We start from the raw sequence: 22,314 nt of genomic DNA, 5'->3' as shown, positions 1-22,314 counted from the left end.
CATCCAGCCAAAATATGGGACCAGTAGCTCCCACTGAAGCCACGTACGAGCACATCATCAGTTACAATATGTGGTGCATTGCGATACCGCTCACGTCTGCTGCTGCCCTTGCTGCTGGTATGTTATGAAGGGACACCATTGCCTGGAGAGGTTTCCTTCAAGCTTGGTCCTTTCTTCAGGGCAGAGACATAGCACATCGATTCCCTCCCATCTGTTCGGGGGGCTTTGATATTTTCTGGGACATGCACCACTAACAAAATCCTGGCAGATGCAGTAGATTTTTAATTTCCAAATGCTGGAAAAAGGTATATATCCATGGACGGAAGGACATGCCAGTACCGTGTAAAGAGGCAGAGTGCAGTGCATATTAAAACTTGTCCATTTGCCAGTTGGAAAGAATCTGAGCCTGATTTGAAGAGGATACTTCTTTTCCTTCCTGCACATCTACGGTGACAGTCAGCAGGTTAACAAAGCACAGACCATGGGACAGGTCGGTGCGGGGGTGAACCTGCCTTCCAGACAGCAGTGCTGCTTTACAGCTGTGGTGGTTACACTATTTGGGTTTTTTTTTAAATTACTATTATTTTTATTTATCTAAACCAGCTCTCCAGGCCCAGTCAACACAGATGTGCAGGGGAGAGAGGAAGAAAACAGCCATGAGGAACTTTGCTTTATGTGGTTGTACCAGAGCTTTCTGAACACCAGGTAGGTAGGACAGATTTGGCACCTCTGTGGCCCTGATCACCACAGTACTGAAGCCAAAGGAGGACTTCTGGTAACTTGCCCTGGTTTTGCCCCAAGCGCAGAAATCTGAGGTAATGCAGCAGATAAGAAGGGCTCAGCTGAGAACCTCAAAAATATCCTCAAAAAGGGAAGGGTGGAAGATTTATTAAATTGTCCGTATTTCAAGATCACTTCTGCCTCATTCCCCATCAGCTTGTGAGGCACTGTCTCGGGGACCGTCACTGCGGAATTGCAGCCCTCCACCGCACACTTTTGTACCTCCTGTCCCTCCGCCAGCCACCACGCTCCCGGGGCTGGTTTGCAGAGCTAGAAAAGCAAATGCTTTAGTCTAACTGCAAGGTGGCACGTGGCAGTGTGCAATCTCACCTGATTTCCCTGCCTGCCTTCACAGTAATCTCTGTTTCTACGTGCCAAGCCCACCTGGATTCAGTTTTGCCTTACCTAAAGCAAAGCTGGCATTGAGATAGACAGCTAAAACGTGCCAAATAAAAGCCAGTTATTAAAAATAATAAAACACAGGGAAATGAAATAGTATCTTTTTCTAATCATAGAGTTGTCATCCTGGGCTGAAACAGTTGTTCATCCCATTAGGAAACCTGATCTAACAGCTAAAATAGAAAGCCTTTGCTACCCTGTCTTGATTCAATTATTAATTCAAACAGCCGCCTCAGGATGGGGTTATCGCAGCATCTGAACATTGTCTCTTGCTAGTGAGCAACCACGTTCAATTAGACATCTCGCTGCTAAATCACTAAAATTTGGAGCAATAAGCTAGTTCTTAGTACCTCTTGTCCACATTGCCTAGAATCAATGGGCATGATAACACCAATGGGCTTGCCTGGGCATTTCTGGGGTGCCTGGCCGCAGCCAGCCGTGATCTGGGTCCCTCTAGCATACATTTGCTCCTGGGAGTAGTCTTTGAATTTTACAGGGTGGCCTTGTCACACTTCCTGCAGTCCGCGCCCCCAAGGAAAAACAAACTATCGCTCGTTTTTTCCCTTCCAACAGCCACTCGGACAGCGATGCCAGGGAAGCTGCTGCAATTACCAGCCAGTACGTTTGCCCCATCTCTAAGCAGCTGGTTGCAGACATGAAGGAAGATACGGACAGTTTCGACTGAAGGTGAAGTGAAAGAAAAAGCCAAGGAGTCGGCTTTGCATGTATATAGCCTTGAAAATAAAACAAGGAAGCTACTGAATATGCTTAGGAAAAACTCTTGAGATATAAAAATAAAAATAAATATAAAAAAATAAAAAATATAAATATGAAAAAAATAAAAATAAAAATTCTGAAAAGCATCCAAAACCCTATGAAACCTCTTAGAATATCAGGAGTGAAATACATGTCAGTGTGAACTGGTGTCAGTAGATGGAGCCTGAATGAAGCACATCACTTCCACTTTGTGTTAGCATCTGGCTGCCTGCTTCTGAAGTCAAATAAAGATTTATGAGCTACGCCCGTGCTTTGGCTGCTTTGTGGGAAACAGTAATAAGGTTGGTACCATTACTAGGTTTTGGAGCATTAGGAATGCGGGGAAGTATTTTGCCAGGCTTCCCCCACAGGAGGGGATGTTTGCCAGGCTTCCCCCACATGAGGCCTGTCAGGACTAACTGGAGTCCCCGGCCACATCTTCTGTGGCTGGGACTCAGGACTGCTCACAAACCAGCTGCACAAAGAGGCCAGTATCAGGGCCTCCATTCAGCAGAAACTTAGCCACTGGCCAGGTTTTATTGCAGAGAAATGTCCTGAGTGCTAGGCAACACAGCTACACACTCTAAATATTGCTTCCACTCCATTCTGCCCCTGTATTTACTGGCCCAGCTTTCTCACAGCCACTAAAGACAAAGCTCCACTAGGAGGAATTTGTTCCCACCTTTTAACGAGGTTTACATATTATCCCTGGCAGATGCACCTCCTGGCAGACACTAGCCGGCAGCTTCCTTCCTCTGATAGAACAGCAACTCCACCTTTCCTGTAAAACCAACAGATTTTGAAGAAGAGCTCTAAAATAAGGAATCCTCAGCTGCAATTACATGTGCCTACTGCAAAACTGCTCAACCCATCCTGCACCATCAGTTTTTACCATTTATGATGTACCTGACACCTGGAAAGAAGCTAGACCCTCTCAAATGTTCATCTAAGCACTCATTCCCTTACAGTGATGCTGAAATACTGTTCTCGCAGACCTTGACATTTGTTTATTTTCGTCCATAGGAAATCTCTGCTAGGATAGCAACCTCTTGAAGGACTTTTAGAAGGAGTGTTGACAGTCTGTATGTTGTTAAGCCAGTAATGGCCATCTGGCAAATGCAGCACCTGAGAGCTTTCTGAAATCAATTGGTATTTTAAAAGGAGAAGTCAGAGCAGCTGCCCCCTTTCTCCTCCTACACAATGGGCAAGTTGAAAACAATGGTGTTTCTTTGCACAAGGGAACACACACCTTGCCGTGTGATATTTAGCTTAGAAAAATTTACACAGGCTTAGAAAAAGATAGAACAAGGCAGCAGAATAGCATGCTATTGAGGCTTCAGGAAGGTGCTGAGATGTAAATAATCAGAGCCTGGATGGAGATTCTGGGGAACATGCCTACAAAAACCCTACAAAGTTGTTGGGTAACCACTGGGCTGAAGCTGACCCCAGCTGCCGCTCCTGGATCCACTCTGCTCGCCTCGTGAGGGTACTGCAGGGTGCCTGGGAATAACAAGATCGTCTCAGAAACATAACTGGTTATCTCAACCCAAGGACCTATGCAGGGCCTAGCTCCTTCCTTTACCATCCAAACAAAAGAGCATCCAAGATGGCTTTGTCTTCACTGAAACCTTTGCCTTTTTCAGAAATAAAGTTACCACATTTGAGAAATATCTTTTTAAACTTTTTTAAAAAAATCTGTTCTTCAGGAACAACATGATAGACTGCAACTAGAAGAAACCGTAAGTCGTGGGCTGGAGAACAAAACCCGTTACGAAAAGGAATGTGGGTGTCACGGTCTCACTTGGGATAGAGTTAACTTTCTCACTAGCAGCTGGTGTAGTGCTACGTTTTGGATTTGGGATGAAAGCAATGTTGATAGTGCACTGATGGTTTTGGTTGTCGGCAAGCAGTCAAGGCCTTTTCTGCTCCTCACACCGCCCCACCAGCGAGCAGGCTGGAGGTGCACAAGAAGTTGGGAGGGGACACAGCTGGGACAGCTGACCCCAACTCACCAAAGGGATATTCCATGCCATATAATGTCATCCTCAGTATATAAAGCTGTGGAAGAAAAAGGAAGGGGGGGGGACATTTGGAGTTATGGTGTTTGTCTTCCCAAGTAACTGTTACATGTGATGGAGTCCTGCTTTCCTGGAGGTGGTTGAACACCTGCTGGCTGATGGGAAGCAGGGAATGAATTCCTTGTTTTGCTTTACTTGCCTGTGTGGCTTTTGCTTTACTTATTAAACTGCCTTTATCTCAACCCATGAGTTTTTTCTCACTTTTACTCTTCTGATTCTGTCCCTATTCCAGTTGAGGGGGAGTAAGCGAGCAGCTGTGTGGTCCTAGCTGCCAGGTTGGGTCAAGCCACGACAGTGGGCCATGCAGAAAAAGACTGACTAGATAAATAAGATACAGGAGGTATAGTAGCATCATTATGCCTTTTTCCAGGAAATGATCTGACCAAAACAGATCTGGCACATCAGAAACATAAATTTGCCTACTTCCTCCCCACTGGGAGAGGCTCGAGTATACAGACAGCTTCCCGAGTGTCAGCCCTGTCCTCCTTCATGCTCACCTCAGGGGACTCGGCTCTGAATTCTGAAATGCTTTAAATATATCCTTGTTGCTACAGAGAGTTTAGGATAGGAAAGACCCGGGAACAAAGTAGCGACAGGAATTTATGCGTTATCATGTTCCGTGACTGGTTAATATTGTTTGACAAGTCATCCAATGAGGCAAAGAGGCAAAGGTTGAACCGCAACAATCCACGCCAGCCAGCCAGTGTTTTTTGCCTTCATGAAACGGTGAACGCAGAAGACGGCACTGGGAAAAACAAGGAGAGAAGAGGATCAGCTTAATCAGAAACAGGGATTTTTTTCAACAACTGGCAGGTCACCATGGCTGCTTCTTGCTGGCTCCTCACTCCTGTGCTCTCCCTGCTGCCCTTCATGACACAGGTTCCAGCACAGCAACCAGGTAAGCTCTTGCAGGAGGTCCATGAACACAGAGGAATAACCCCCACGGCAGCAGGTTGCACCATTATAGGTGGGAGACTTTTACACTCCTGCTCTGAGACAGCTTTGTTCAACGACCTTCTCTCCAACGATAACGAGAGGGGTCTCAGGTCTCACCCAACTCTGTCACAATGTGAATCCCTGGGCAATTTTCGGTATTGTTTGTGTGTTTTTCCAGGATGTTCTGTCAGTAATAGCAGACCAGATGTTTATGAAAATAACCTTCCTGGCCATGTGGTGACCACTATCCATACGGAACCAGGCTTCACTGTAACAATTGATCCCAAATCCCTTGATGCCAGATTTTTCACTATACAGGGGTCTGAGCTGCAGCTGAGCCAAAGTGTGGACTATGAGGTAAGCCTTCAGCTGATAGGCTGTAAGGATGAGATGGATAATGCTGGGATGCAATGAGTTTCACCCTGGGGTCTTGGACTTTGAGGGATTCATAACCTGTTTCTAAAGGATCTAGGAAATAACTTTGAAAAATAAACCTATTTCGGTTGGGTTTGAGTTCATTGCTTGGGAGGTCAGCCCTTCCGCAAGCAGAGTACAGGGAGGAGTGGGATGCATGGAATGCCTGCTGTCACCTCCCTTCAATGACTCTGTATGAATTAAAGCAAGGGGAAGTTTTAAAACCAAAAATGTGACAACTGTAATGTTCGGAGCTCCAGGACTCATGTAAAATGATCCCTGTTTGCCTGTAAAAAACACAGCTCTGAGCAGTGAGGTGATCCTGTGTGAAGCATAAAGTCAGTATAAAAGGTCAGTGTGTTTAGTTAGGTTGCTGGTAAATTATTTTACCTTCCTGGAGCCCTCTGTACACAGCCACAAGCATCCTTAAGCTGCCTTTCCCCTACTGTAAAAATCCACATTTATTTGAGCGAAGAACAGCAGAGTTAACACCCTGCAGGTGACACTGTACTTGCTGCATGGTACATTTCTGTTTCATTCAATTTAAAAAGAAATCTCTGTTTGAATTCACCTAAAGTGTGAGAAAATGGCCGATTAGCTCTGCTGCCATGTTACAGGAATCACAGGGAGAGAAGCTGGAAGATTGGTCTGCTTTGACTCCATTGTAAACAAGACCCCAGCGCTGATGGATGGCTGTATAGCAAAGAAAGGAAAAGCTAGAAATGCCTGAAAGCAAGATAAAGCCCAGCAGTGTTTCTGATTCAGCAATGCATGTGTTTGTCTCATTTACTTTAGAAAGATTTAGCACATTTTTGCTTGTCTCTACAATGGCTGGGTTTTTGTTTTTGCATACAGACAATCACCTTGCTGCTGGTGACCCTGATTTGTCAGAACAACGCTGGGCAGGTGAGTGCTCTTCCAAACACTCAGCCCTCTTACAAGGTACTGCAGGGCAGCACGTACTTCCCTCTGCTCTTCCTAGTCCACAGACCAGGGCGAGGAGACGTCCTTTTCTTTTCGGGCATACGCACTCCTCTCACAGTTCACGAGAGTGCCCAAGGCTCTGCCAGTGGGGAGGGGGGAGGGAATAAACCCACAAACGCTACACACACTATGGGCTGGCTGCAAGCCCCAGCCCCATCCGGCCCCCATCCAGCTGTGCTCCCTACACCATCCCCTCTGGTCACTCTGCAAGTCAGGATCAGCCTCTAACAGTCTCATTTTTGTCTTTGAATCTCTCACTTTACCCTTTCTGCAGAGCAATTATTTGGACATTCAAGTGACCATTCTCAACGTGAACGATAACAGCCCAGTGCTTAAGCAAACGAATATCACCGCAGTTGTTCCTGAGGTAAGCATTTTATGGAAGTGAAGAGAGCACTGAGTCACCCAGTGCTGTGGGACTAAGGAAGGGTTAGCAGGGAGAAGTCTTCAGCCCATTCCACAGAGAGAATAACCACAGCAACTTTGTTTCAGGATACAAAAGTGAATGCAATCGTTGTACCCCGTGAGGATGTAAGTGCTAGCGATGCTGACCCGGACACCATATATTATGAACTCACAACAATAGTGACGGTGAGCATCTTTGCGCTTTGGGGAAAAATTGGTAGCTCTGGAGAAGTCTTTGTGTTTAATTCAGAAGAGCTCAGCTTTGAGGCCAAGGCCACCGTATTGCATTTAGTTCTCTGACAGCTTCTGGAAGAGGTATGTCTTTTGCAAAAACCAAGCACTGGTTCGGTTAGCAGAACAGAGCAATCAACGTTGCAGGTATCAAATTCTTGTACTGCTGACACTTTTATTACACTGTACAGATTAAAATTTCATCTAGGATATTGTGAGCCATATGATCGAGGGAAGTCTTGTTGGGATGGTCTGTAAATATATCAGGAGTGACCTTTGTACCTCACAGAGTTCAGAATTGCACTGAGTCAGATAAGGAAAGAAGGATGTCCTGTTTGCCACCAGCATCCATGCAGAGTGGAGATGAGATGAGCTGCCCGAGATCGCACAAAGAGTCTTTGTCAAAGCCAAAGGCAGACACCGCTTTCCGCAGGTCCCACTTTAGTGCCTTATTTGCTCTTAAGGAGTTTGCTTGATAACGTGGGCAGTGAATTGTATGCACACTTAAATTGACACCAGCCTAGAACGCAAGGGCTAGACACACCCCACCCCCCTCAAAAAGTAAATTCAAGAGAAAACCAAAATATATATTTACATTTTTAAAAAGCATTGTGGAGTGAGCAGCCAGTGTCTGACATTGTGCCTCCATTACCTCCATAACACCAGGGATTTTAAGGGCTGTGAACAGAAACCACAAATTTTTGAATTTCAGCTATGAGACTAAACTTTGCACTCACATTGATGTAAATCCAGGGGGATTTAGAAATCCAGAGGAATTCTAGTCAAGACATAAGACTAAAGGAGAATCAAAGCAAGTGCAGAAGGTTATAGATTAAAATGCAACTTGTGTTATTTCAATTTCGCTTTACAGCTGCTTCCAAAGTTCAGCTGTGCTATGGTAAGGCAAGTGATCTTGCCAGCTCTCAGATGCTGAGACATCTTTGACCTGTTCTGTGCATGGATGTGAGATTGCTTGGCCGTCACGGACACGAAATCAAGGATTGTTGGCAACCTGTTGAGTGTAGGAAATAAATGATGTAAAAGATTTCATGCAGTACCTGCTGAGCAAGTAGTCAGGCAAAGCAAGGGATCTTGGAGAATAAAACTCACAGAAACATGTAGAAACGTTTCTGACAAGCCAGGCAACTCCAGTGTGTAATACCAAAGACTAAATAGATCTGGCACCCTCACGCTCTGCCCCCCTCCAGGTCCCCAGGCTTAAAGGTCCGATTGGGATGACAAACAGCAACGAGCAGTACTTTGAACATGTCTGTGATTGACTCTGCTAGTACGGTTTTTCCTTTTCTTCCCCCCAGGGCACAGATGGTTATTTTGCCATAAAAGGAGTTAATAACCCAGAAATTTATCTACAAAAAGCATTGGACTATGAGAAATTTAATTTGACAACGTTGGTCTTGTATGCAAGGGTAAGTTCTTTAGGAGAAACAAAATTACTTGTTTGCTCCAGTCTCTCTTAGCTGAAGGGTAAGTCTGAACGGGAGATCTCTGGGATGGCAGGAGGGAGGGTGGATACTGGGGGTGGTGATTTTGGAGCAGCCTTCCTCCCTCCATAATTACACGGTGATTGTGTCCAGCCTTACGTTCGGCCCACCTTTGTCAGTAGAATGAGATAATTCACTGCTTTAGCTAACCTCACATGAACTGCTAAACCTGAGACAGAATGGAGTCACAACAGCTAAAAGCCCTTGGCCCACTGGCTTTTGCAGATGGGTTCTTCTTTTGGCAGTGAAACCCTCATCTCATGAGTATGCTTTTCCTTTGGATACAGGACAGGCCGGTGGGCAGCCTGGAGCTGACCAACACGGCTACTGCAACAATAAACATATATATTGAACAAGCTGACACCAAACCACCCTGGTTCCTACCCTGTACTTTCATTAACACGGACAAAAGCATTTGCATCAGCAGCCGCTATACCGGGACGGTCAATATCTACGAGGTATCGGTAAGCAGGCATGATCGAACAGTGTCCTTGATGCCGTTCTCAAACAGCATCCAGATGTTATTCCCAGTGCATAGTGCCTAATAATTTCCACGAGCTCGTGCTGATCTCCAGTCATAAATGCATTCAGCGTGACAGGGAGCCTGCACCATCCCGGAAAGTGGAGGTTCCCCCCGCCAAGCAGCACTGCTTGTCCTTGTTCCTGCAGCACGTCACAGGAGAGGCAGGAGCTGGAAAACACTGTGCTCTAGGCTGTCTCACCTCTGCCCTGTTACAGCCGCCTCCCAGTTAATAAGTGCCATTTTGGCCAGGCAAAACCACCAGAGCCATGCTGGGACGGGAGAATGCTGCAACTGCTAATCTGGTGCTGTGGTGTGCTGTGTAATGCTTTGCCTTACTATCGCAGACGGAACCACTCATCCTGGAGCCGGGGCCTATCTACGCTATCGATCCTGACTACCTTTTAAATGAAAAAATCGTGTACAGTATTGTTGGTGGTGAGTAGACGTTTCATCTTCCACAAACCACGTTGCTCATGTGTCCCCTACATTACCTGCCAAGAGGAGATACCCTCTTGGCACCTGAGAGTTGAGGGCCTGGGGATTTGCCCCTCTGTTTCTCCCACAGAAACATAACTAGATCCACAGAACATTGTGAATTAAGTACAAGAAACAGACTGTACAGAGAGAAAGAAAACAGGAATTACAGTCCCAGAAACCAATCTCCTTAAAATCTGTTTCACAAGGGCTTTTTTTGGGGGGGTGAAGTGAGACATGTTTTATCTTTGAGCTTTTAGACTTCATTTTGCCAGTCTGGTCACACCACTTTCATACAGTCTTTGAGCTGAACCTAAAATTCTGACATCATCATCATCATAATTTTCATTCATTGTCAAGAATTATGTTTTTATTCCCCAGTACATTGCCACTATCTAATCTGCCCTATTTTAGTCTTGATTTCAAAAAGATTTCTTGAATACAGTCAACTGATTGCCCAGTCATTGACTGGACGATTTATTTCATTCCAAGGATTTCTTCTTTTTTTTTTTTTTTTTTAACAATAAGGGGGTTTGAATAACTCTCAAGACAAAGGTAGATCACATTGGTCAGGTGCAGTAATCACTTACCACATCTGTGAATATCCTCCTGCTAAAGAATACATTAAAGAACCTTAAATTCCACTGGCATTTTGGATACAGTGTGGCCTCCCTACCCCACAGTCAATAGGGAACCCCAGACTGGGGGTTCCTTGTCTAAATACAGCCCCCAGTATCTCAGAGTGAGGATGAGAACTAAAATTTCTGCTTATATTTTAACATATATCCAACATAGACGTTTTTACGATTCAAACACACATAAGAGATTTAGGAAGCTGATTTCTACCCCTGCATCAATACAAGAAGGTTTCTGTGTCCAGGCTCCTTTTGTAGTCAGTAGAGAGAAATAAGCATTTCCAGAGCAGAATGCAGCTCACGTTGAGGCCAATGTTCACAATAAGTTGGATAAATCATGCACTGAGATGCCATTTTCTTTTCACAATACAGGTAACAACGTCAGGTAGAGATGTCTTCCCTTTAGATGCTTAGAGCTATTCAAGACAAATCTCCACCCAACCATTCTTCGTAGGTTGGTTTCTTGCCTTTAAAATTGGAATAATTCTTCCCTTATATCTCCTGAACTACAGTTTGGGTTCAGTTAGGGTTTGGGTTCAGGTTAGGGTTAGGGAACTGGAGACCTTCAGTTCTCAAATGGCAGCAGAGTCTCTAGGATCTAGGCATGTAGCAAAATTTAAGCTGGCTATATCTGGGCCTAGGCCCTGGACGTGCAAAACTTTGCTGTCCTACCTCATCTAGTTGGGTTCACACACATCTTCTCGATGTCTTTTGAGTCCCTATGAATACCTGGCCAGCACTGCCAGCCCTCGGAGGCAAGGCAGGCAAGGAAAACAGCATTATGCCCTGAGGATATTGTCACTAGCATGTGAAAAAGCACGTGTCAATGAGCTCCAGGTCACTTTATGAAGGTATCTGATGACTGAATAGTCTTTCCATTTTCTTTAGGGGATCCAGACAAAGTATTCTCAGTGGATGCAGACACAGGGAATCTAACTATGAACAAAGAAGCAACTTCCCTAGACTCGTACCTACTACAAGTCATGGTAAGTCTGATGACATTGCAGACAACAACCCAGCACAGCTGGCTTTCTAGGAAACAACAGTCCTGATGTAACGGGAATCCATTACATTAATAATTAAAGCTAACTTGGTTATGCCGTTTCTTTTGGAAGAGCCTAGTATTCGACCAGTGTCTCATACCAACTTCATGCAAAGCTCTTGCAGAAGTTCATAGGTATTTTCCCTTATGTGTGGATTGCAACATCAAACCAAGTTCACTGAAAGGGGACATCCTGCTGAGTCGAAAGTATAGAGAAGCATAACTGGAAGGCTTTCTTTAGGCATGACTGGAGCTTGTGTTACAGTAGTTAATGTAACTCAACCCTAGAGACAAGCTCCGTTTTTGGCTACAGCTCAAGAGGAAAGGAGGGAGTTGAAAAGCACTCCCTGCACATATGTACCCAGGAAGATGTGGACTCTCAGGCAGTAACTGAATTGACCCAAACCCCAAAATCTCACTGCTTTGTACTGAAGCATGGCAATTTGTCCAGACGTGGCCCTTATGGAGGGTCATATCTAGACTTTAGGGCTAGACCAAGACCGTGTGGAGGGTCAGCAGCAGAAGCAAACTAAAACACAAGGGCTCCAAACCATAAGGCCACTTGTGACAGGCTTGTCTCAAAGCTCACTGAATATGATGGAAAGAACCCCCTGGGCTGCAAAGGGCTTCAGATCAAGCCTATCCTTTTATGTATCATCACTAACAGCAAAAGGCCAGCATCTCCCTCTCTCTCTTTCTCTCCAGGCAACCCAGGTCAACAACATACAGAAATACTCCATAGCCAGTGTAGAGATTAAAGTCGTCAGTAAAAATAATCACCCACCATACTTTAAGACAAGGATCTACAATGGGACAGTATTTGCTGGTCTGGACCCGAGAAGCTTTGTCTTCCAAGCTGGTGATCCTTCGACACCCCTGATGATAACAGCAGAGGATGATGATTTCCCTAATGTAAGAAACTGAAAATGCACTGCATTCTTTCTCACTGCTTCAGGCTTAAAGCAGGATCAGAAAACATAAGGAAGGGGAGCTGGCGAGGGGCAAACACATGTTTTCCTCTAGCGTTCCATATTATATTTACCTGGAAATTCCACATAGATCAGAACTCCTTATGGTATGACGTAATGCGGAGAAGCTGTTGGACTCCTCTCTTCCAAAAGCCAGTCCCACCTAGATCTATGCGGGTGAGCTGATCCACTGCCAAACAGCACGCTGAGTAAAGCACGGGGTCAGCATATACTGTGAACAGGTCCGGATCTGAATTAGGGCTGGGTGAAGTGTTCCCTTGAAGAGTTAAGGGTGTCAGGATCCCAGGCAGAGGTGTCCTCTCTCTGCCAGGCCAAGGAGAGCTATTTGTGGACTGGGAAGAGGAGCTGGTCCAAAGACAACAGACTAGCAAGGACCTGCAGTCCTGGGCTGCAAATTGTTAATCTTCCCCCTGTAAGGACTCATTTTGAGAGTGCCATTCTTGAATAATGTACTGGGAGAAGGAAAGCCATTCCCATCCTGCCCTATTAAATAAAGAAAAAAGTGATGCTTTTATTGATGCCAAGCCTTCCATAACAAGACTGGGGATCTGGTAGAGGAATAACAGCCTAGATACAAAGGAAAAAATTGTGCAGATCTCAGCAGGGGGACTATTATCCATGTACATCCCCCTTTGGCACTGTATTAAAGGCAGAACTGATCAAATTTACAAGGTCCCTTGCATAGATTTGTTTTGCTTGGGCAAATACTAAAGATACCAACACAAGCTCGGTAAGACTTGGGCTTTTTCTGGAGTCAGTGCTTTCAGACTACATTCTTGAATTCTGAGCAACAGGGTGAACACACGAGTTCAACCTTTCTCACCTCCTCAGTCTAGATTTATTTATGCACTACACACCTGCTTTGTGCTTCAGGTGTATTTGACAAGTTCTGCCAATGGGTTGTTATGAAGACGCACGCAAAGCACAAACAGTGTAGTTTAATCATTCCGTCTTCTGGCTTTTCAGAAAGTCAACCCAAGCATTGAGTACTACATAAAAAACAGCACTGATTTCATCGCAACCAAAGATGGACTCATCTTGACAAACGTGAAGCTGGAGTCATCAAAAACTGTAACCATTGAGGTAGGACAACTTCCTTTGGTATCTTGCCAGGGTCAGGGAAGGAAGGGGTAGTTTCTAGCAGAGAAGCACCAACAGTGGAATTCCATTAGGTAAGGGATATAATGAAAGGACAGTCCTCGACCCAACGATTTGCACTGTAAATGTATAGGGATGGAGGGAGATGAAGTGAGAGCATATTTACTCTCCATGATACAGGTTATATCCAGGGCCAGATGCAAAATTGTTTCTCCAATCCTATGGAAAATACCATTGTAGACAGGCAAAAGGTCAGATGGGGAGATTTTAGGAGCCCCCCCTCCCACAGTCTGATTAACAGAAAAAGGAGGGTAAGCATGTGGGTAGGAGGCTGATGTGTAGGTAGGGGTAGAGTATGACTGCTGGCATATACCCCAGCTCTAAAGGCTACAGCCCCAAACTTGGAAATCCCTTGGTAAATCCAGTACTTTTTTTGCTCAGGTCAAAGGAAGCAGTTAATAAGACTTTCTAAGCAGCTAGATGTTCACTCTGTCCATCTGCCTGCCAGTGACAACTGGCTCCCTAAGACTTGCCTGGCACAATGCCATGCCCTATGGAGCTACCTGAACCAGCCTGACTATAGCATTGGTTTCGCTACACAGGCAGGGCAGGGAGAAGTGCCAGCGCGCGCTGCTGCCTGCCCCACACTACCTCATTCTCTGTGTACAGCACTGTGCTGCAAAGCTGTGCTCAAACAATGCACCTGGTTCTGGCCCAGGCCAGGGACTCTTCAGAGCTCTTCTTCCGCTGCCCACCACATAGCTCGAGAGTGAGTTGGAGATCTAGGAAGTTCCTCAGCTCTCTCTTTCCCATGTTCACACAGGCTGTTGGAAAAGATATGGTGAGCATGCAGCAGGCAAGCACTGTAATCATGGTGGAGGTCACCCATAACACAGGTAGGCTTGGTGTCTCTTTGTTTTCTGCTTTGTGGAGATGGCTGGGGAGTCTTTTCCATTTCTGTGGGCAAACTGGCAACGACAGGTCACCCACTGCAGTCTGGGGACCTGGGTTCAGGCCAACCCCATACCTACAGGAGGTTCCGTGGTGGCTATAAGAGAGAAAAGACTCAAAATACATCCTTACGATGTGGTCACCACATGCCTTGAACAGCTTCCTGAGACTTTAAGTAGCGCCACGTATGTAGTGTCTTTTCTTGTTATTCCGAAGCTAAATCTGGGGTTGCTGCATGCTCATTTGTGGGTCAGAGATAACCCAGGATGTCTTACGGCAAAGGAGGGTTGCCCTCACACCTTGGTACATCATTGTTCTTTTTAAGCCAAAAATAGAGAAAACTGCAACATTCTTTCCTGTGTTATGCAGAGCAGACAGAAGTTGGCAAACCCCCACAAAGCCTGGCTTTCTCATGAGCCAAGGCATTTTCCACTCAGGTCAGGTTCTTATACTCCAAGATTTTAAGGTCTTACCAGAAGAAATGACCCATGAGAAATTATATAGACATGACATTACATACATAACCTTCCAGCTATCATTTGGCTTTGCTGACTCAAAAATAGCTTACACTTCCATACTTCTTAGGAATGGCTCTTAGATCTTATAAATCAGTTAGATTTGAAGCTTACGAAGCCTTTCATGATTTGGATTAAGATGAATCAATATCATGCATTTTCATATCAGAATAGGCATATAATGCCCAGACTCCATTGGTTTCTACATGATGATTATGATTGAAGTTCCCAGTTGAGCTCTTCCGTTTCTTCACCCTCTGAACCACAACCGTCATGGGGATTTCTGGAGGAAAAAAAAAAAAAGTGGGCTCCTGGGCCTAAATTTGAATTCCCTAAAGGTAGTGCCACTTCACAGCTAAAAACACAGGCTGCATAAAAACTACCTAAACCCAATTTAAGGATGCAGTCCAGCTCAGCAGAAAGCCAGTTCAGGTGTCAGCACACAGGGCTGCAAACACTCCAAACAGAGGTACCAACAATTCTGTGCAACTTTTAAATGTTGCCCTTGGTATTTAAACACCACAAAATAATGATGCTCATGATTATGCAAAAAAATAGATTGAAATTACACTGAATGACTCAGACCCTACGGGGAGGAATTGTACTTTATTCTATACTATTGCCAACACCCAGGAATGGCCTAAAGAGAGCTGAAATTACCATTTGCCTGGCAAATCTGTAGGGTATTTAACCCTCAACTCTAAGAGGTGGTGTTAGAGAATGTGCATGCAATGCGTTGGAGAGTGCTTTACTGAGCGTTCCAACATCCAGGGAGAAACTAGAGTTGTTTTTAATATCCACTCCTTCTGGGAAGTTGTAACTGTACATTGGCCTCTGGTTTCTGAGACACCAGTGCTCACAGAGATCTCAAGGTGAGTCATTGCACCAAGCTGAGCTAGCTTTCACAGAGGCACTACGTGCTGCACAGCACAGGAGGAGTTAAGGGCGGTGGAGTTTCACATCAGCTCTGTGGGCTGCGGCTCCCTAGGAGACATGATTAAGAAGCAACAAGTCACTGAGTCCTAAACCTTCAACAACGTATTAATGATAAACTGAGGGTGCAATCAAATGCAGAGGGAATACTCAAAGTCCGTTGTCATAAACAGGTCAGCAGGAGAACAAGACTGTGTTTCGTTAATCGTTAAACTGTAAAGAGACTAATTTACACTACAAAATGAAACTAGAAAACTTAAAAATAAAGAATCCCACCACCACCATCAAGCAAAGCTGATTTTAACTTCCTTGAGGAAGTTACTGTCTTTCTGCTATAATGTTGATCTCTCTACAAATATGCTTATGCTGACCGGTGGCTGAACGCATAAGTCACTCCTGAGAAGGCTGGTGCATACTGCTAACAGCTACAGAAGGGCAGGAAAGCGTTTCCTGTCCTAAGGACCTTCTAATGCGTTTCCTATTCTCTATTATACTTTTTTATTTCTGATTTTAACGTGCTCATCGGTGTCAGAGGTGATGTTCTGGTTAACAGAAGCTTTGCGTTTTCACACACATACGTACAAACATACCTCACTTTTGCATGCTGGTGTAAACGAAGTGGGAAAGTAAAAGACCTACCCCTACCTAGCTTTACTCCATGTAACATCTGCTTGCCTAATACAGTCACCTCTATATTAGCTTAGTTAAATCATGGGGTAGAAGTCGTTGTCCTGTAAATGGATGCTATTTCCACTTCACGTAACTTATTGGAAGTTATAATATTCTGTGAGCGGTCACCTTAAAAAACAAAACAAAGCAAAAACCAAACCAAACAAACAAATAAAACAAAAAACAAACAAAACAAACCCAAAACCCACAATCCTCTGCTTTTAGGACAGCAAACAAATGGCTTTCTGTGACATTAAGTATATTACTGTCACGTTCTGCAGTGCAGGATGCTTCTTTGCCCTGCAAAAATTGCTCAGAGCTTCTCCCACAATGAAGTGTTGTGATAAAAAAGCCAGCTGCCATTTTTAGGCTTTTGTAACACTGGTTTGTTTTTCTTACAGCTGTAATCCTCTCTGATAAGATATACAGTGCGCAGGATATGGCTATCTTAGGTGGTACATTAGCAGCACTGCTATTGATTGCCTTAATCTTCCTTGGAGTGATGATATATAAACAGTATGGAAAACCAGCCAAACACCTGATACGGAAAAAGGTAAGTGCCTTGTTCATACCTGAATTTCTTAGAGTTAGAAAGTGGGATCTGAGGAGGTTTTGAAGTATGGATGGGCTGTCCAAATACTATACATCTTTGTGTGAGGGTGACTTTTTGCAACCAAGGATGAGGAGAAGGCTGAGATACTTAATGCCTTCTTTGCCTCCGTCTTCAATAGTCAGACCAGCTATCCCCAGGGTGTTCAGCCTCCTGAGCTGGAAGATAAGGATGGAGAGTGGAACAACCCACCCATAATCCAGGAGGAAGTAGTCAATGATCTGCTTCTGCACCAAGACGTACATAAGCCTATGGGGCCGGATGGGATTCACCCAAGAGTACTCAGGGAGCTGGCGGGAGAGCTCACCAAGCCTCTCTCCATCATTTATCAACAATCCTGGTCAACAAGGCAGGTGCCAGATGACTGGAGGGTGGCTAATGTAATTCCCATCTACAAGAAGGGTCGGAAGGAGGACCCAGGGAACTACAGGACTGTCAGCCTGACCTCGGTACCACGAAAGATCATGGAGAGGATCATCTTGAGCGAGCTCTCACGGCAAGTGCAGGGCAGCCAAGGGATCAGGGCCAGCCAGCACGGGTTTAGGAAGGGGAGGTCCTGCCTAACCAACCTGATCTCTTTCTATGACCATGTCACCCGCCTTCTGGATGCGGGGAAGGCTGTGGACATTGTCTATCTGGACTTTGGTAAGGCCTTTGACACCGTCCCCCACAGCATTCTCCTGGAGAAGCTGGCGAATCCTGGCATAGACAAGTGTACTCTTCGCTGGGTAAAAACTGGCTGGATGGCCGTGCCCAGAGAGTTGGGATTAATGGGGTGAAATCCTCTCGGTGGCCGGTCACCAGTGGTGTCCCTCAGGGCTCAGTTTTGGGGCCAGTTTTGTTTAATATCTTTATCGATGATCTGGATGAGGGGATTGAGTGCACCCTCAGTAAGTTTGCAGATGACACCAAACTAGGTAGGAGTGTTGATCTGCTGGAGGGTAGGAAGGCTCTACAGAGGGCCCTGGACAGGCTGGATCCATGGGCCAAGGCCAACTGTATGAGGTTTAATAAGGCCAAGTGCCGGCTCCTGCATTTCGGTCACAACAACCCGAAGCAATACTACAGGTTTGGGGAAGAGTGGCTGGAAAGCTGCCCGGCAGAAAAGGACCTGGGGGTGCTGGTGGAGCCAGCTTAACATGAGCCAGCAGTGTGCCCAGGGGGCCAAGAAGGCCAACAGCATCCTGGCTTGTATCAGGAATAGCGTGGCCAGCAGGAGTAGGGAAGTCATCGTGCCTCTGTACTCGGCACTGGTGAGGCCTCACCTCGAGTGCTGTGTTCAGGTCTGGGCCCCGCTGTACAAGAGGGACATGGAAGTGCTGGAGCGTGTCCAGAGGAGAGCGACCAGGCTGGTGAGGGGTCTGGAGACCAGGTCATATGAGGAGAGGCTGAGGGAGCTGGGCATGTTTAGCTTGGAGAAGAGGAGGCTGAGGGGAGACCTCATTGCCCTCTACAACTCCCTGAAAGGAGGGTGTAGAGAGGGGGGTGTTGGCCTCTTCTCCCAAGGGGAATAACGACAGGACCAGAGGAAATGGTCTGAAGTTGTGGCAGGGGAGGTTTAGGTTAGATATTAGGAAGAAATACTTTACTGCAAGAGTGGTCAGGCACTGGAACAGCCTGCCCAGGGAGGGGGTTGAGTCACCACCCCTAGAGGTGTTTAAGAAACGTCTCGATGTGGCACTTCAGGGCATGCTCTAGTGGCAGAGATTGTAGGTTGTTTGGTTGGACTCGATGATCTTAAGGGTCCTTTCCAACCATGAAGATTCTGTGATTCTGTGATGAATCACTCCTGAGACAATGTTTGCAAAGGTAGCATCACTTCAGTGCTGTTTGCTGTTGGTTTTGTCCCCTTTTTGGTCCCCTGCGGCTGGAGCTATATGGTAGATGATGAGCAGACATGGTAAGGAGGGGACTGCAGCTCCGTGGAGCACAAAATCTAGGATGAATGTGACACATATCGCAGGTACTCTCTTAAAAATATGCATCTGGTATAAATCACTGTTCATCCTCCCTCTATAATCAATGGAGACAAAGGTCTCTTCAGATCCTATCCTAAAGCCTGGGCTTAGACAGTTGTCTGCACCTGAGCTGTTTACCTTTGGCTCTCTCAAGTCGCTGGCAGTCTGGTTACTTTGAAGTTTAAGATGTAATTCATCTGACCAGATGCTGGTCTCTGCCTTAGGATAGGACTGTCAGGAGCCTAGACCCCACTGACTACACCACAAGTCCAGAGCACATAGCTCAGGGGAACAACAGTCTTTCACCCTGAGTGAGGCGAATCCCACTCCAGAGTGATACCTCAAATGGATGGGTACAAATCAGTATACGGTGCTCAGTGCTCCTGGAAAACATGCCCATGCCTATCTGAAAAAAATCCAGAAAGGGGTTTAATAAAAAAAAAAGCTGTTCAAAGGAACCATATCTTTCCCAGGCTTCAAATAGGTTTAACTGCAAAACAAGCTGAAGCTCTCCTGAGCAGGAGCTCAGTGACTTCAGCCACCCTTTCCCCCCACCCATACCCTGTTTCTTTTACTTTCACTATAATCACAAGGTGTCTCTCCTTTTGTAGTTCTCCAAGGAAATCTCTGGAGATTACCAGAACCAATCTTATGAGCAAGATGAATACCAAAATGTGAACACCGAACAGGAGAAAATGTCAGAAAATGGCAGTGTCCAGTCCATGACACATGTGCTACAGCCAGCACTTTCCTTGCCCTCTTCCAATGTGGAAGAAACTGATAGCCTCCCGAAGGTTTCTATAGCTTCCACGATCATCTTTGACCAGGAAGAGAAAGAGAAAGAAATGAAAGAAGAGACTGAGCATGAGAAAGAAGTGAAGTCCATCCTCAAGACAGACAGGCGCATGGCAGACGATGGCTACAAAGCTGTGTGGTTTAAGACTGATGTGGATCCAGATGCTGGAGAGAGGGTTGAAGTGATTGAGGACAATGCATCAGATGGTGATGATGACAGTGACCCAGATCTGCAGAAGAACGACGAGGAGGAGGAAGAAGATTATGACAAGGACAATCACGACAGAGGGCTGGGAGTGTCCTTTGTCTCAGAGAGCTCATCACTCCCAGCTGCAGAAGTGACAGTTGACATGTCTCACACAGACGCAGTGACAAAAGATGACAGTCACGTGTAATAGAAATAGGCCTGCACCCTCCTCCCCACAAAAAAAATGGGGAAATCTCAGCTGCTTTGCCAACATGAAGCCCACCTTTGTGTTCAGGGGGCAACTGGATGGGGAAATCTCAGCTGCTTTGCCAACATGAAGCCCATCTTTGTGTTCAGGGGGCAACTGGAGTGCAGGACGATGAGGTTGCCTGTCCTGCTTGTCTGAATGCAGAGATTAAAGCTGGAAGAGATTACAGCTAATTCAACCTTTAGTGAGACCTTGAAATATCACTTTGTATTTTGAGTGGGGGGAACACATGTCCCATCTCTCAACCTTCCTGCCTGTTCCCCCTGGGGTCCCTTACAGCACATTTCCCAAACCAGCTGCAGGTACAGCAGAGATGTAGCTGAACTGACTTGGAAGCCGTTAGCCCAGTTTGCGGTAGCAATTTAGTTACACAACCGGTGTTCGTCTCCTCTTGATGGGCAAATAAGCCAGCACTGACTGCTTGGCTGTTCCCTTTAGGGTGTTAGACTTTGACGCCAGCTGCCAGCGCAAGGCACCCTGACTCTGCAGTTGCTCATACGAGTATCCAGGAGGTCACTTCAGGGCTTGGCTCCGCTCTCTGCCATGCCAGACTCTGTTCCCAGCACAAGCAGCTGGCATGTGCCACTATGGTCCTTGCCCTGCCAGCAGCCAGGAGTTTTCATGCTCAGGAGCTGCTATTTCCTCTATCACTGGTAAGCAAGGACTGATCACATGTTCTTTACTGAAGGACTTTGTCATCAATTTTTCTATGTCATAAAACCACTAATTGTGCAGTACTTCTTTAGCTGTCTGTCTCCTGCCTGTCAGAGAAAAGAAGAGCTCCTGCCAGCTGTTCCCAGCTCCCTGGGCTTTTTGCAGCAATGGATATCATTCCAGGGGTGCTGGATGTGGGGTTAGCATGTTGTTTCCCATTGTTTCCTTTGTCCGACAGGGCTCAAAGTGTCCCTTTTATCACTGCTGCTGAAGGAGGTCAGCATTGCCTCCAAGTGCCAGACGGCACTGCCATTTCTCTGCTGCTCTGGTCTCAGATGCCAACCCCTTTGCATACCACCTTTCCCCATTCACAAGCTGGTAAAATACCATCTTTCAAACTTCACCTAGAGCTGTGCTGCAGCCTGAGAGAGGAGGTGATTCAGGTCAGCTCTGCTCTGCTTGGCTTGAGTCCAGGCTTGAGCTAGAAAGCCTGCTGACCTCTGGATTGACTTCATGGGGTGAGACCACCATAGCGTGTTGGACCCCTCCTCCCTCAATCCTCCCTCATCTTTCAGCAATATTGTCTTCAATCATGGTCCTGTCGTAAAGCCCCAATTCAGCAAAATGAGCACATCGTTTCCAGGTAGCATGGGGAGTAAAGTGTTTGATGCTCTGGTCTAGATTTATACCTCCTGCCAATCAATCTCTTCCCCCAGCTGGTAACAAAAAGCTGGCTGAGAATATGGCTGTGTGCGTTTGCATCTTCTGATCTATCAACACTAGGTTTGTGCTGCTTTTGGTTTTCTCATTTTGGGGCTAGCTACAGAGTAGACATGGGCATTTGAGTATTCGACTTCCAGTAAAAAGCTCAGGAGCCTCTAAGACAGGGATGCAGCAGAAGGAGCTTGGGTCACTAATGTTTATCTCACTTTCTCAGCTTAGCACAACAGCACAGGATTGCAACAAGAGAAGTCTCATGGTAGAGAAGCAAAACCAATAAATAATCTTGCCTTTTCCCTACAAGCCAATCTCCATATCCCTGTCATTACTCCAGACAAACCTTGAGAGAGAGAAACCAAAGTATGGCTGCTGGAATCCACAGGTACACCAAAGCACAAATCATTTCCAAGGAGGCTTTTATCCATACTTTATTTCTGTACATCTCCCTGTCGCAGTGTTGCTATAGCTCAGTTCTGCTCTCCTTTATCTGAGGAGAGCTGCCCTTCCTGTATGGACTTCAGGAGCTGCACTTTTGCTGGAGGTGGAGACTGAGATATGGAAAGCTTTCCTCCTTACTGCAATAAAGGTATTTGCCCAGAAATTACAAGTGTGGTTTGTCTGATAACAGAGGTCGGGGAGTGTGCCCTGTGTTTGACACGTAAACATGGTTCCTCCAGTAGCTTCGGGTTATCTCCAGCAAACATTTCCCACAGGACTGTGAGAACTCTCCAGTAGTTGCTAATTGCTAGCCCAACGCCTTCAGTCACCAGCAAGGGTGAGGGTAAAGCCCAGCCTGCTCTCCACGCTG

At 45.9% G+C, this 22,314-nt stretch overlaps 1 protein-coding gene across 3 annotated transcripts; it reads left to right on the top strand.

The window, feature by feature from the left end:
* The first annotated feature begins 4,740 nt into the window (after nucleotides 1–4,740).
* Nucleotides 4,741–22,104, top strand: CDHR5 (cadherin related family member 5). 3 transcript variants are annotated; one of them, XR_008465966.1, is made up of 14 exons: nucleotides 4,741–5,306; nucleotides 6,219–6,269; nucleotides 6,622–6,714; nucleotides 6,840–6,938; nucleotides 8,300–8,410; nucleotides 8,773–8,949; nucleotides 9,353–9,443; nucleotides 11,006–11,103; nucleotides 11,865–12,071; nucleotides 13,115–13,231; nucleotides 14,070–14,142; nucleotides 16,716–16,867; nucleotides 19,494–21,888; nucleotides 22,002–22,104. XR_008465966.1 is itself a non-coding variant. In XM_054198749.1 (14 exons), the coding sequence occupies exons 1-14, from the start codon at nucleotides 4,833–4,835 to the stop codon at nucleotides 20,070–20,072; spliced, it is 2,106 nt and encodes a 701-aa protein (XP_054054724.1). In that variant the 5' UTR covers nucleotides 4,741–4,832; the 3' UTR covers nucleotides 20,073–22,098. The 3 variants fall into 3 exon arrangements, 2 of the variants coding, with proteins under 2 accessions (XP_054054724.1, XP_054054723.1); XM_054198749.1 differs by having other exon boundaries at nucleotides 4,741–4,911; nucleotides 5,128–5,306; nucleotides 19,494–22,098; XM_054198748.1 differs by having other exon boundaries at nucleotides 19,494–22,098.
* The last annotated feature ends 210 nt before the right edge of the window (nucleotides 22,105–22,314 follow it).

Source organism: Rissa tridactyla, chromosome 4 (assembly GCF_028500815.1).
Source record: "Rissa tridactyla isolate bRisTri1 chromosome 4, bRisTri1.patW.cur.20221130, whole genome shotgun sequence".
Taxonomy (NCBI): domain Eukaryota; kingdom Metazoa; phylum Chordata; class Aves; order Charadriiformes; family Laridae; genus Rissa; species Rissa tridactyla.
Note: the sequence above shows the minus strand (reverse complement) of the source record. Positions and strands in the feature narration are given on the sequence as shown.

Coding starts and splice junctions, on each gene's coding strand:
- CDHR5 (XM_054198748.1), top strand. CDS start 4,833: ATGGCTGCTTCTTGCTGGCTCCTCACTCCTGTGCTCTCCCTGCTGCCC. Junction 6,715..6,839: donor TCACCGCAGTTGTTCCTGAG/GTAAGCATTTTA, acceptor ACTTTGTTTCAG/GATACAAAAGTGAATGCAAT. Junction 8,411..8,772: donor CGTTGGTCTTGTATGCAAGG/GTAAGTTCTTTA, acceptor CTTTGGATACAG/GACAGGCCGGTGGGCAGCCT.